At 55.6% G+C, this 14,156-nt stretch overlaps 1 protein-coding gene across 2 annotated transcripts in view; it reads left to right on the forward strand.

The window, feature by feature from the left end:
* The first annotated feature begins 778 nt into the window (after positions 1 to 778).
* Scube3 (signal peptide, CUB domain and EGF like domain containing 3) overlaps positions 779 to 14,156 on the forward strand; it is a 28,986-nt gene continuing 15,608 nt past the window's right edge. For both annotated transcript variants that reach the window (XM_035450486.1, XM_035450487.1), the window contains exons 1-4: positions 779 to 863; positions 10,857 to 10,979; positions 11,610 to 11,735; positions 13,268 to 13,402. In XM_035450486.1, coding sequence (XP_035306377.1) covers positions 779 to 863; positions 10,857 to 10,979; positions 11,610 to 11,735; positions 13,268 to 13,402 — 469 coding nt within the window. The remainder of the gene's footprint in view (positions 864 to 10,856; positions 10,980 to 11,609; positions 11,736 to 13,267; positions 13,403 to 14,156) is intronic.

A 14,156-nucleotide genomic window follows, 5' to 3' on the forward strand; every position in this document is an offset into this window, starting at 1 on the left:
AGCGGACCAGCCGGAGCCCCGGTGCTGTTTGGTCTGGAGCGGAGCAGGGGCTTGCATTGATCCATTGATTGTGCGCGGTCTGCGCCTGACCTCCCTGCTCCCGGGGAAGCCGTCTCCATGGAGACCGGGCCCGCTCCCCCAGCGCCGGATTGTAAATTCCTGCAGGCAGCGGCCCGGCAGCCTGGGGAGGGGGCCGCGCGCCCGGGCGCGCAGGGGGAGCGGCCGCCACGCCGAGGCCCCCTTTGAAAGAAAAAAAAAAGACACGAAAAAGGAGGTGGTGGAGGAGGAGGACGGAGAAGAGAAGCAGGAGGGGCAGTGGGAAGGGGAGGAGGAAGAAAACGAAAAGGAGCGAGGAGAGGAGGAGAAAGAGGAGGAGGAGGAGGAGAAAAGCGAAGAAAAACAGACGGAGCCCGGGAGACGAGAAAGCAAGGGAGGAAGAAAGAGGCAGAAAGGGCGTGTTTAGGCTCCACGTCTCCCCTCCCCTTTCTCAGGTCCCAGCTCCGGCTCTGCGCGCTCGCTCGCTCGCTCGCTCGCTCGCTCGCTCTCCGGCTCCAGCTCCAGCTCCCCGCGGGCGAAGCTGGGCGTCGGGTGCGATAGCCCGGGCCGCCCCTGGGCCGCCGCCCCGCGCCTGGCCGCGCTCCCCGCGCGCCCCACGCCCAGCCCGGAGCCCCTGCGGCGCCCTCCGGTCCCCTCCCCTCCCCCTCCGCCTCCGCCTCCGCCTCGCGCCCTCCCCGGGGCTGCGACACCCCCGCGGCCCCGCCGCGCGGAGCTCCAGGCCATGGGCTCGGGGCGCGTCCCCGGCTTCTGCCTGCTCGTCCTGCTGGTCCACGCGCGCGCCGCCCAGCATGGCAAAGCTGCGCAAGGTAAGGGAGGCGCGGCGCGGGGCTGCGGGACGGCGGGGCTGCGGGACGGCCGGGCTGCGGGGCGGCGGGCGGCGGGGCTCGAGCCCGGGCAGGTGCCTGGAAGTGCGTGGCTGTCAGGACCCGGTCCTGTGGCCCGGGCGCCCGGGCCAGGGCCAGACCCCTGGGCGCTGTGCGCCTAGCGAAGCGCTTGGAGGAGCCTGGGGGCGGCCGGCGGAAAGGAGCCTGCACCTCTGCCGGCTTCTCTGCCACCTCGAGCATCCTCCGCCGAGGTCACAGAATCTTCTCGCAAACACTGCCAGGGCCTGAGGCCGGCCGAGGGAAGAAAGTTTTCAGCCACGCGCACACTTCATCCCCTCATCCCCTCCCCGCACGCAGTCAGGCCGAAATTTCAGAGTTGCTGTCTTATCAAGTCTAAAGATGTTAAAGAAAAACAGACTCTTTCGCGGTGAAACCGACTGCCTGTCACGGGATGGTCGGGGGCAGAGGGAGAAAATGTCTGTGACTGGCTTCTGGCACGCACGTTGCGTTTCTGCCTTTTGGGGGGGAAATCTCTTTCGTCTCGCATGGCTTTCATTTCTTATCATAATATTTATTTATTAAGGCCTGGGGTTTCCAATTCCATTTAAATCCAGGTCAGAATTGCATTAAAATAACAAAGTAAAATTCCAGGCTGGGAGCTCTGACAGATCCCTCTAGGAATTAGAGAGAGACTGGGAGGCCCTCCTGCCCCGGTCCCTGACCCCGAGCTCACTGCCCAGCCAGTCCCAAGGCTGCGCTGGCAGAAACCAGGCTGGTGTCCCACAGTTCTCTGGGGACAGCTTCCCCTCCCCCATTGACCTGCTGCACCCCTCCCCCCACGTTGTCCTCACCCAAAAGAGATTTATATGGACAAAAAGAAAATTCCTCTTAGCAAGATTTTGCCCGGGAGGTAGATTCTGCTATTGTCCCAGGGGCTCCTGAAGCCAGCCAGGGATGAAGAGGTGTCTGAGCCAGAAGGAAAGTTGAACTTGGGAGTTGGTGAAGTCTGAGTGTCTGGCAGTCAGGTCACCGTGTGCAGGGGCCTGAGACCTGGAGTCCTAAGCTGTTGTGTGCCACCGGCTTTCACTATGAGGTTCCTAGAAGGTGCTAAAGCAACACCACCCGCCTCCCCCAAAACACGGTCTCTTCCCTTGCCCCCTCCAACCTATCAATCAACATAACTAAACACTGGAGACCCTCTGCTGTCAAGTACCAGACCCCACCCCAACCTCCTTCCAGCCCCAAACTGCTTCTTCCGCAGCCTTGGTTCCAGACAGTCCGCTGCCTGGAACAGCCCCTCTCCCCGCTGCCGATTTGCTGTGTGTTTTCGTAAACAAAGCTGGCTTTTGTAGTGCACGCTGACTTACTCATAGCATGGAATTAGCTAGGGAGTTTAGTCTGAGGAAGGAACAGATTTCGTGCAGTAATCTAGAGACAAGATAAGGGCCTCTTTCAAGTCGGAGCCAGTGTCTGCAGGGGTGGGGTGGGGGGCAAGAGGAGAAGCAGCCTATTAGAGGGGCCCCAGGTGCAGCTGAAGACCCCTAAATGGGACAGGTGTGGGGGAAAGCAAGGCTCGAGGGAGAGGAGGAGTCAGGGTGCCTCCAGGGTATCCCAGGTACCTTCTTTTATTGGACACACCCTGGGTGCTGGGGGACACTCAGCTGCAGGCGGTGCCCTCAAGGTTTCTGCTTATCTCAGTTCTGGCCTCCACCTGCCCTGAAGAGGCTGCCGTACCCTCCTCCTCCTTAGGACTTCTGAGTCTGGCTGGGATTAGAATGGAACCTCTCATTAACCCTACCATTCAGGAAATCTGTGAAACCCTGTCCATCAAAGGTTGCCTAACAACAGGTTTGCGGGAACACAGAGCTGTGCTTGGGCTCAGAGTTGCAGGTAGATGCTGCAGGGAGGGTCTGAGCCTTGCAGGCTTACCCACAGTTCTGCGAGCTTCGGGGGGCCTCCCGTGCCCCCTCGACTTACCTCCCATCTATCATCAGGGCCAGGAAGTTCGCCTTTGATGCCACGTGCTTTTTCGGTGGAACTCTAGAGGGTCTGTGAATTGCAAACACTGTCAGCAAGTGTCTTGAAAGGAACTGCTGCACTGCTGGGGACATCTGTGGCTCTGGGAAGCGTCAAAGCCACTTGATGGAACAAGGACACGAGCTTAAGAGTAAAGGAGGGTGGGAGGGAGAGAGAGAGACAGACAGACAGACAGAGCACTAACACCATGGGACATCCCTGGCCCGCTGGGTCTACTGGGACCTAGTTCTTCAATCAGGAATGCTGAACGTTTTGTCCCTGTGGATGAGTGGGCGGGTCAGCTGGTGAGACTGGGAATGAGTGAGCTTGCTGGATACATGGTTTTGAGTGGTTTTCAAGTGCCTGTCTGTGTGTCTAAAGTAGACAGACTGGATAACCAAGATAATTGTAAACTTAAAAGCATTAATTTGCTTTGCTTTTTTGAGGGTGGGGGCGGGGTAGAGGCGGGAGGACAGCCATGGTTAAAAAGACCTAATCCTCACTCAGGGCTCAGGGCTCAGGGCTCAGGGCTCAGGTTGCAGCTGAATGGAAAGCTCTCAGGGCCTCCCTCCAGAGGAGCTGCTCCTGTCCCCGGGCCGGCTCTGGGACAGCCAGCCTGACCATTTAGTTTACCTGGCAGTTTTCTTCCCTTGCTGGGGATAGAGTTTTGAGAAAGTCACCCATTTAGAAATCACAGCGCCCCTGAGACTGAGTGTTCATCTGGCGGGGAACAGTGTCTGTCTGTCTCTGGGTCTCTGTCTGGGTGTGTGTGTCTCTCTCCTTCCCCCCACCCCTCTTCCTCTTTAATGTGGCTGTTTCCTCTCCTCCCTGCTGCCCTCGGCTCCTGTGGCCAGCTCCTACAGTGAGGGGACTGTTCCTCCTAGCCCCTCCCTCCAAAATATGAAATGAAAACCATAACCGTGTCAGCGGGTGAGGGTGGCTCCTTGGGCAACCGCTACTGCTTGTGCCCCATCGAGGCCCTACTGGAGAGAACAGACAGACAGACAGACCGACCCCACTCTTAGATCCTGTTGTTTTATCAGTTTCCCTAAGCTCATCTCCATTTTTAGGAAGTCCTGAGAAATCCCTTTGACCTCTTTCTGTGGCTTGCTGGTGGCATGTCATAGGTGTGGGGAAACCCTGGAGCCAGGAGGGTATAAATTTTGTTCCCCACCCCCCAGACTTCGTAGGGTAGAATGGGAGACAGAGGAACTACGAAGACCTAGGAATCACAACAGCTATGGGTAGAGAGCAAGCGGAGAGTGATGGGGAGCCCTCAGATGAGACTGCTTTCTGGAACGTTCTGGAATCTGAGGACATGAGAACCGGTTTGAGATGTGAGCCGCTAGGACCTGTTGTAAATGGAGGCAGGCCGAGTGTGAGTCTGGGAATGTGAGGTGTGTGAACCTGCACGCGCATGACTCCGTGTGTGTGTGTGTGTGTGTGTGTGTGTGTGTGTGTGCGTGCGTGTGTGTGTGTGTGTGTGTGTGCGCACGCATGTGTGCGTGTGTGTGTGCGCGCGTGTGTGTGTGCATGTGCGTGCGTGTGTGTGTGTGTGCGCGCGCGTGTGAGCGTGTGTGTCTGTGTGTGTGTGTATGTGTGTATGTGTGTGTGTGCGTGCGTGTGTGTGCGCGCGCGTGTGTGTGCGCGTGTGAGCGTGTGTCTCTGTGTGTGTGTGTGTCTCTGTGTGTGTGTGTGTGCGCGCGTGTGTGTGTGCGCGCGTGTGTGTATGTGTGTGTGCGTGCGTGTGTGTGCGCGCGTGTGCGTGTGCGCGCGCGTGTGCGTGCGTGTGTGTGTGCGTGTGAGCGTGTGTGTCTGTGTCTGTGTGTGTGTGTCTGTGTCTGTGTGTGTGTGTCTGTGTCTCTGTGTGTGTGTGTGCGTGTGTGTGCGTGCGCGTGTGCGTGTGTATGTGTATGTGTGTGTGCGCGCGTGTGTGCGCGCGTGTGTGCGCGCGTGTGTGTGCGCGCGTGTGCGTGTGCGCGTGTGCGCGTGCACACGTGTGTGGCGCTCTGGTGGGGGAGGAAGTGGGCAATGTGCGCTTTGTTTTAGTTGGAGAGAAAGTAGGATGGCTGGGTCCAGGGCCTTGACCTGAGGGCGGGGGAGGGGACCGCATGGCTTCAGATCCTCTCAAGAAGGCGGAGGTGGAGGAACTTGCTGCCAGAACCCACCCTGGTCCTGCTGCCTGCTTCCGTGTGCGGGTGTGGGCCTCCATACCTAGCACATGACCACTCAGTAAGAAAGAGTTCCTGTCAGGCAGGGCTGGAGCCTGCAGAGCCGAGCCGGAGCCGCTGTTCTGAGGCCCAGACCTGGGGAGCCAGGAGTGGACTGTTGGAGCCCAGCTCAGGGATGAATGGGCTGCTCACCTGGGCAAAGAAGGGACCCTGACTCTGTCTGCCTGACTCAGTGGCCCTGGGTGGGTGGAGGGTAAGGTGTGCTGAACTTTGAACATATGCAGAGCCTAGTGAATGGGAACTCAGGGGTTCTACCCATTCATATCGGTGAGCCCCAGTCGTGTGGTCTCACCTGCCCTGTTTTTTTTTTTTTTTTTTTACCCAAGAGCCAGGCCCTCTCCGCCTGTTCCTTCGTCCTGCTGGAAGCCTGGTCACTTGGTACTTTCCCTTTCTTCCCCCACCTCAGTTTCCCAAGTATGACAGTTGTGTCAAGTGAGCAGCCAGCCTGGAAACCAGCCCTAGAAGCACGAGCACATGTTTCTGTGGATGTGTACACTGTGGTGCCCAAGACTGACCCCTCTGTCCCCAGCCTGTCCCGCCTCCGACCAAGGGCCTACTCTGGAGTTGGAGCTGGAGGCTACAGAATTGGGACAATGGCCCCCTGAATAGGGCACTGGGGGCCTTGGTTTGCCAATGGTTTTCCCCTGTGACAAACCAGAGCCCCAGAGAGCTGTGGGCTTTGAATTTCAGAGCTTTGTGCCCAGGGCTGTCTGATTGTGGTTACTGACAGTGACACACTGAGGACATGGTTGCTGGCCCATAGAAGATGCAGGATGAGGAGACAGGCCCAAGGAATCCCTGGGGGAGGTGCAGAATCAGGCTGTGTAGGTGTGTGTGTGGTTTGGGGGGTTGTGGGAGGATGGGATATTAAAGAGTAGACCCTGGGGGGGGCAGGTTTAGAGAGAGGACGTTTTTTTTTTTACAAGTTTCTAATTATATTTATTTGTGTTTTCCTCTGGCGGTTTGAAGCTGTTAACAGCAGGGACCTGTATCCCTGGTGTTTGTTTTTGTTTCTAACCAGCTGCTTGGCCCCAGAGTAGTGAATCCCAAGGCTGGCGACACCTGCCCACCCTCTCCTTGGCTGTTGGTCTGCTTGTTCCCTGTCTGCCCTGGTCTCCTGCCTCAGAGCACCTGGGTGCTGGCTTTTTACCACCGGCCAAATTCAGTTCGATTCCATCTCATGCTGTGTTGGTTGCTTGCTTCAGCCTGAGCTAAGCGCTGAGTTGGGGCCAGGGGAGGCAGAGACCCATCTCTCAAGTTCTTAGAAGGCTTTCGGGGTGGGCCTGGGTTCTGTCTTTGCACGGCTATCGGTCCTTTCCCAGGATAACCTCATTAGGCATCTCCCCATCCATTCATTTAATAAGAAATGCCTGCAGCTGCCAGAGAGGTAACAAAGGAGCCCAAGATTCTACCATCTGCCATCTGCTGTGCCCAGTCTCCTCTGGCCATGTGTTCACCAGGCCTCAGTGCACTGTCTTTGTGGACTCTAAAATCCTATGTGTGTGGGCACAGGCACTCCGCCACAGCACACATGTGGAGGTCAGAGGTCAACCTCAGGTGTCAGTTCTCATGTCCACCTTGCTTGACACAGTGTCATCGTTCACCTCTGACACTGGCACAAGCTGGGCAAGCGGGCTTGCCATCGGGTTCTCCTGCCTCTGCCTCCTGTTTTGCTGCAGCCATGAGAGGATTACAGGTGTACATTATAAGTTCTGGGGCTCCCGGCTCAGGCTCTCATGCTTTACGAACCAAGCCACCGCCCCGGCTCTCCCCTCCTCAGAATAAATGCCCTAGGACACCCCTCTTCCCAGGATGCCAAATGGCCACAGGAGAGTAAACAAAGCAGGCTTCCTTCTGGGGTATGCCACAGGTAAAGGTCTCACCCACCTCTCTGTTCAACAGATTCCTACAAAGCCCCTCACTGTACTCTTACTCTGCCTCGCTCACTGGCACAGAGCTGGCCCTCATACAGGTACCTAGTAGCCATTTGCCAAGTGGTCAGGTATGCTCTGCCAGCAGTGCCACGGGTTCAGAGGGTCAATGTCATGGCCTCAAGGTACTTAGCACCGAGTTAACAAGACGAAGCATCCTGGAGATTACTAGAAAGGATGACCAGTGAGCGAATGCTCTTATCCAGCACTCTCTGTATGTCCACACTGGGGCACCTGGTGCTTGGTGGGTACCAACTCATTTGATGCTGCTAGCAGCCGCTTAGACAGTGCTGTGACTAATTTACAGGGGAAGGAGCAGGTGTGCTCAGAGGCTGGCTCAAGGCCACACAAGCCTCGGCGAAGCCTGCGCTGCGGCTGGTACAATATCAGTCCAGACCCTTCAATCAGACATGTTGTTCCCTGCAGAACATGTGTCTCTGGAAAACACATCCCCAGGCTTGCCCAGGAGGTCCTGATTTGGGGGGTCTAGACACCCCTGGGTCTTTAGAGGTCCCCAGTGTACTGCTTGAGCCAAGAACCAACCCATGCCAAGAGCATCACTTGGCTTGCAGCTGGTAAGCAGCTGTGCCCTCAGAGGGTAGACTAAGGCTGAGGCTGCCCATGTGCTGTGCGTCACAGAGGTCCCGCCAAGGAAGCCTTCTGGGCTGGCAGGTGTCCTGAGAAGGAGCACTGAAGAGGGGCAGAGGAGGAGGAGCAGGGTGCGATTTGGGGCCAGCTTGCGTCAGATTTCAGCCACAATCGGAAGGTCCCTTCTTCAGCAAGCTCCCAGCCGCGTGAGAAGTGTTACTTGAGACTGCTTCAGAGTGTTGGCTGAACAGATCAGTGTGAACAAAAAGGAAGGCAAGCTGAGTCCCCCCAGGGGCAGGGCTCCCCAAGAGCAGGGAAGACAGTGGGAAGGGTGGGCCTGGATCATGAATGGTAAGGAGGAGTTTGGTAGGGTTAGCCAGTGTGAGGGAGTAGACCAGGGTAGGACATGACGTCTGGAGCAGTGTGCTGAAGACAGGTAGGCATTGTGCTTAGGGAGATGGCTGCCACCAGGAAGAGCCTGAGGCAGCCAGCAGGCCTGCCCTAGCTCCCTAGCTGTAGTCCACCTCAGCCTTGCTCTAGTCTCTGTGAGCACTTAGGGCGGGGGAGGCAAAGGGAGGAGCCTTAGGCACCAGGAGCCAAGCCCCAGCAGATGGAGACAGGGTCCACTGAGGTGGACTTCAGGAGGAGCCCCTAGAGCTCTGCTGTTCCGTGGAACCCTGTGCTGTTTGCTGGGCCCCTCCCATTGCACTGCCACCATGAACATTTACCCTATGGCTAGTGGGACTGAAGAGCTGTCTTTGAAATGAAGGAAGCCACACATGGCTCCTGGCTGCTGCCGCAGTGGACAGAGCAGACCTGGACCCCCATTGCTCAACCCTAGCTTCACACGCCTCCTGCCGTCCACAGGCCTGATGGAGGTTCACACAAATCATCAGGCCTCATCAGCTGCTTGCAGCCTCTTCTGGGGAGGCGCCATCATCCCGATTCTCAGGACAGAAAACTGAGCAAGAAGCCAGTGTGTGGTGGTCGTCCCTGCCGTCCCGACACCAGGGAGGCTGGAGCAGAGGTGTTATGAGTTGGGGGTCAGCCTGTGCTACAGAGTAAAACCTTGTCTTTTAAAGGAAAACTCGTGAAAAGTCTCCCCAGAGGGTGGGGAGCTGGATCCTCACTGGGAATTGTCTCCACTGTTGGTGACCTTCCCTCAACAGGACATTTCTTGTGTCTGAACCCACTATCAGTCGGACAGACTAGTTCTCTAGCAGCCTCTTGCCAGCCACGAGGTCACGCTGACTTGGCTTAGGAACTGTTTCCAGGCCTCTCCCCTCCATGCTTTCACTCCATGGGGACGGGCTGGCAGGCAGGTGGCTGCTGAGCTGGGGTGAGGTGGACAGCGAGCATAGAGTCTCCTGATACTCAGAAGTGTCGGGACGGTGGGTGACAACACAGAAGAGCTGAGGGTCATGTGCAGAGCTGAACAGAGCCAGCAGATCTGAGGCAGGATGTGAGGTGTTACCTTTTCAGTTCTAGCCCCACCCCCAGTGCTTCTGGAAGCATCAGAACAGAGGGCAAACAGTTGCTTCTAGCTCAGGCTTCTGAGCGTTGACAAACTATAGAGACGGCTGGTGCCCAGGGTACACTGCTCAGTGAAAAACACACCGCGTGCCTTGAGCTGTTTCCACTGCAGCAACCGCCAGGCCTGAGAATCAGCAGCATGTCAAAACCCGCTTCGGGCCCGGGGCTTGGCTTGGGGGTCACACCTACCGTGCTCCCAGATCCCTACTGTGTTACTGGCAGATTTCTCATAGACCCCTCGTATACTTTGTGTACTTTTTTCTAGCTCGCAGGTGGACACGGCCTCTTCCTCCTCAGACTGTGACACAGTTTTCAACCCTAGCTGTTCATTAGAATCAGCTGGGAGCTTTTGAGAAATACCTATTGCCAGGCCCCAGCCCAGACTTGTTGACTACAGTCTTTGGGGCCTTGGGAGTTTTTTAGGGGAGTTGGCTCTGATGTACTGCCTGGGGTGAGGACCTCCTCATGCCTAGCCTCAAGACAACTACCTGTTCCTGCTTCCTGTCACTTGTCTATCCTGGCTGCGCTAAATCACCCGTGTGGTTCTGAATGCATGAGTTCCACAGAAAACCCCTTTCCCAGTGAATGGGACCTCCTCCTCTACAGCATTTCAGCTTTCTGTGCCATAATGTTGTCCCTAACTTCCCAAGATCCTTTCTTTGTTTTGTTTTTTCAAGACAGGGTTTCTCTGTAAAGCCCTGGCTGTCCTGGAACTCACTCTATAGACCAGGCTGTCCTCAAACTCACAGAGATCTGCCTGCCTCTGCCTCCTGAGTGCTGGGATCAAAATTGTATGCCACCACCCCCGGCAGGAGGTCCTTTCTTAGTCACCCCCATTTTTTTCCGCTCCAGAGGAGCCTCTTCCTCTAGAGTAACTATGTCTGTCACACCTGCTAGAGGGAGCACTTAGCTTTGGAGCAAAAAGATCCAGAACTGGGGGCAGGGGCCTGGTCAGTGGGAGAGAGCAAGTTTCAGATGGCCAGGCCAATACCTGCCAGCGCCTGGTCCTTCTGTTGATAGCTAAGGGTCCAAGGAAGATCCTTCTGGATGGAAGAACTCTGTTCCTCTAAAGCTTCTCAGTGCCATCGTGAACAAGCAGGAGCAGGCTTGATCGTTTGTGTGGGTTTTTGAGATAGTGTCTCCAAGTGCCGGGTCACAGCTGTGCACAGCTGGATCCCTCATACTCCCCGGCTCCTTTTCTTAATTAATAGTGACCAGCCAGGCCGGTTGATACATGCCTGTAATCCCAGCATTTGGGAGAGATGGAAGCAGGAGGGTCAGGCATTGAAGGTCACCCTAGCTATGTGATGAGTTCTAGGCCAGCCTGGACTATATGTGTCCCTGTCTTAACAACAACAACAACAAAGAACAACTTATCATCAGTGACCACTGGACATGGCCAGCTTTCAGGAGGCCGGTGATTCCATGCCTGTCCTTCCCTGCCTCCAAGCCTGCTCACTTACACTGGGCTGACTGTCTAACATGTCATGTGTGCTCTTCAGATTGAAGAGTGTTTCAGAGAGTAGTCGAGCTGTCATTGTGGGTTGAATATCTTTGAGGCAGGAACAGTTCATTCTGAACTCCTGAAATGTTCAGAGGACCGTGAGGGCCCTCGGGGGTGCGCTGGCTTCCTTGAGAGGCGCCAGTTGAGGGTCTCACACGTTCTCCTCCGCCAGATGTGGATGAATGTGTGGAAGGGACTGACCATTGCCACATTGACGCCATCTGCCAGAACACGCCACGGTCATACAAGTGCATCTGCAAGTCCGGCTACACGGGGGACGGCAAACACTGCAAAGGTGAGGCGGGGAGGTGTCGCCGCGGGGGCCGCACCAAAGTTCCCAAAGGCCTGCAGCCTCTACAGGCCCAGGAGGGTAGACATATCTTCCCGGGGAGAGCAGTGTTTTGGTTTGCACCCAACAAAGCATTGCATAGAGCAACTGGAGTGCTGGTCATAGCCTCATAGCCACATAGCTGTCTGGAGGAGGCACACGCCAATCACAGAGCTACGCCAGAAGATCCCTGAAGCAGGAGCCTCTACTTGTACCCTTCCTGTCATGCTCGAGGGGTGGGACCAGAGTGCCCCAGGGGGAATTCGCCCACAAACAAACATGTCTTCTGCTATAATTAAAACACTGCAAAGCAGCCTAGGAATATTGTTCTCAGTGTGTGACCTCGAGTACCGCTGCAGCTTCAGTGGACAAGGTACATGTTACTTCCTGTTGGCATAGTAAACTGAGAACTACAGTTGCCCCCTAGGATCCGAGAGGCATTGGCTCAAGGACGACACCCCCTCCCAGCAATACCACAGTTAAAAAATGTCCAAGTTCACTATATAAAATGGCATAGCTGTTTGTATGTGGTCATCAGCATCCTCCATCCTCTCTCTCTCTCTCTCTCTCTCTCTCTCTCTCTTTCTCTGTGCGCAGACGTGGACGAATGTGAACGGGAGGACAATGCTGGCTGTGTTCACGACTGTGTTAACATCCCTGGTAATTACCGGTGCACCTGCTATGATGGGTTCCGCCTGGCACATGATGGACACAACTGTCTGGGTGAGCAAGGGAGCCTTGGTGGCATTTGGTGGGAAGGAGATGTTTTTAGCATCTTTCAGGCGAGGAGGTAGAAGTGGTCAAAAGAACTGAGCATGGCCACCTCCTCTGAGGCAGGCCAGTGGGGAGTAAGTGGTACTGCTACTGGCCGAAAAGCATTAGAGGAAGCGCTGCTCCCAGGCGAGGCCCAGCGGATGAGAGCCGGTGGGCTTAGCTCCCTGCATGGGGAACTGGCTCTGCCCCTAGGGCCTGTGGGGCCTTGAGCAAGTCATCTGCCTCTGGGAAGCCTAGACTCCTCATCCATACAGTGCATCAGTACCCTTCTTAGAGGCTGCCCTTGTGGCTAGTTTCGTCTCCACCCATCCTGTCTCCAGTTCTGAGTCTCCCTGTTAGAGATGGGATCCCTGGGCCACTGAACTCAGCCTTAGTCTGTCATTTTTGAGATTTATTCAGTAGAAAATCTGAGTGTACAACAAGATTTGAGTTGGGTCTTTCCAACCCCAGTTCTCAGTAGGAACTAACCATAGAGGGAGGGAGAGAGGGGGGAGGGGAGAGAGAGAGAGAGAGAGAGAGAGAGAGAGAGAGAGAGAGAGGGTTCTGAGAGGGTCAGAGTTGCAAAAGTCTGTTTAAGGGTTGAAGGCCTCAACTATCTGTCAAAACTCCATGTCCTGGGCCTCAGCAGCGGATGGGAAGGCAGCAGTGAGCACAGAGATGGGGTTGAGATACAGAAGTGAGCTCTCGGGGTGAGTGTGGTTCTAGAGGCGGTAACACTTGGGGACACCCTATTGTTCCCCCTCTGCCATACAGGGTGTGGCCTGGCCAACTTCCCCACCCTTCCATACCACACTGCCAGGTTTTGTTTTGTTAAACCAAAATAGGAGAAAAGCTAGGGACTGTGGCAATGAGCCTGGGCCTGGGGGAGGGGAGGACGGCGGAGGCTGTGACCTGTCCACAGAAATGGTCCTTGCTTCATGAGGACTTGTGACTCAGCTGCCCTCCCCACCATCTTCATCACCACAGCTCTAGTGCTGTCTGGAGATGGAGCCATTTCCCGGTTCTCTGATTTCCTGGCTGCTCATCACAGCTAGCCACCACTCCTGGCATGCCACTGCCTGCCAGTGTGACTCGTCTCCATCCTTGTCTTCACCAATGTTCCTCTCACTCTGGCTCCTCTCCTGTGCTCAGGCCGAGGGTTTTCATTTATTTACTGAGATTTTATGTGTGTAAGCATGTGTGTTCTGTGTACCAGGAGAGGACATTGGGTCCCTCAGAACTGGAGTTACAGGCAGATAGGTGCATGTGAGCACTGGTCTTCAAAAGAGCAGTCAGTGCTCATAATGGCTGAGCTCTCTCTCCAGGTTTGAGGGAGGGGTCCAGTCCTCACCTTGCTGGCCAGGTTTGGATGCCCCGCACCCTGCCTGAGCCCTGCCCTACGTGCCTTGCTAAGGGGGCTCGTGTGTATGGACTGGGCTCTTAAGTGTGTCCCAGTCTTTGACGCTGCTCTCATAGCCCCACCAACCACCTGTCTCGAACAGATGTGGACGAGTGTGCTGAAGGCAACGGTGGCTGTCAACAGAGCTGTGTTAATATGATGGGCAGCTATGAATGCCACTGCCGAGAAGGCTTCTTCCTCAGCGACAACCAGCATACCTGTATCCAGCGGCCAGAAGGTCAGCCCATGGCCTGGGAGGCCCCGGGATTGTTTTCTCTGCTTTCCCTCAACACTCATGTTTCACTCTCTTGACTCCTCTCTGTTTCTAACTTAGTCACCACCTCTGGGTGACATTCATAGACAGTAAATTAGAGAAAAGTCTAGGGGCTAAATCTAGGTTCAGGTCAATATGGAACTGAGGCTGCTTTGGGGTGTTCTCTGGTCCCGCTGTGATGCTCATTCCTGTTGGTGAGCATTTGCCTGTAAGTTGCCACTTTTCAGGGACAGCCTCACCCTCATGGCCTTCCACGGCCCGGATTGGGAAGGTTGTCAGGCAGAAGCATGGGGTGTGCACTGCCTGTCCTTCCTTTCATGGAAAGGGTTCCCTGAGGGCAAGAGCTGTGTCCAGTCTGCCTTTATGCCCATTGCCTGATGGGCTGCCAGGCCTGCAGTAGGAACTTAATAAAACTGTGGCATAGCCGGGCATGTGGTACATGCCTTAATCCCAGCACTCAGGAGGCAGAGGCAGGCGGATCTCTGAGTTCGAGGCCAGCCTGGTCTACAGAGTAACTTCCAGGACAGCCAGAGCTACACAGAGCAACCCTGTCTCAAATTTTTAAAAAAAGTGGTGACATAGTAATTATCTATGCTAATTCTTTCCCACTTTATCAGCCTGGCTGCTATTTATCTCCAGATTTCTAGTGAGCTCTTTGAGCACAGAAGTCCTGCTTTTAGATATTTCTGGGTCCTTCCTAAATCTAGAGCACCTCTGG

The sequence above is a fragment of the Cricetulus griseus genome (assembly GCF_003668045.3).
Source record: "Cricetulus griseus strain 17A/GY chromosome 1 unlocalized genomic scaffold, alternate assembly CriGri-PICRH-1.0 chr1_0, whole genome shotgun sequence".
NCBI lineage: Eukaryota > Metazoa > Chordata > Mammalia > Rodentia > Cricetidae > Cricetulus > Cricetulus griseus.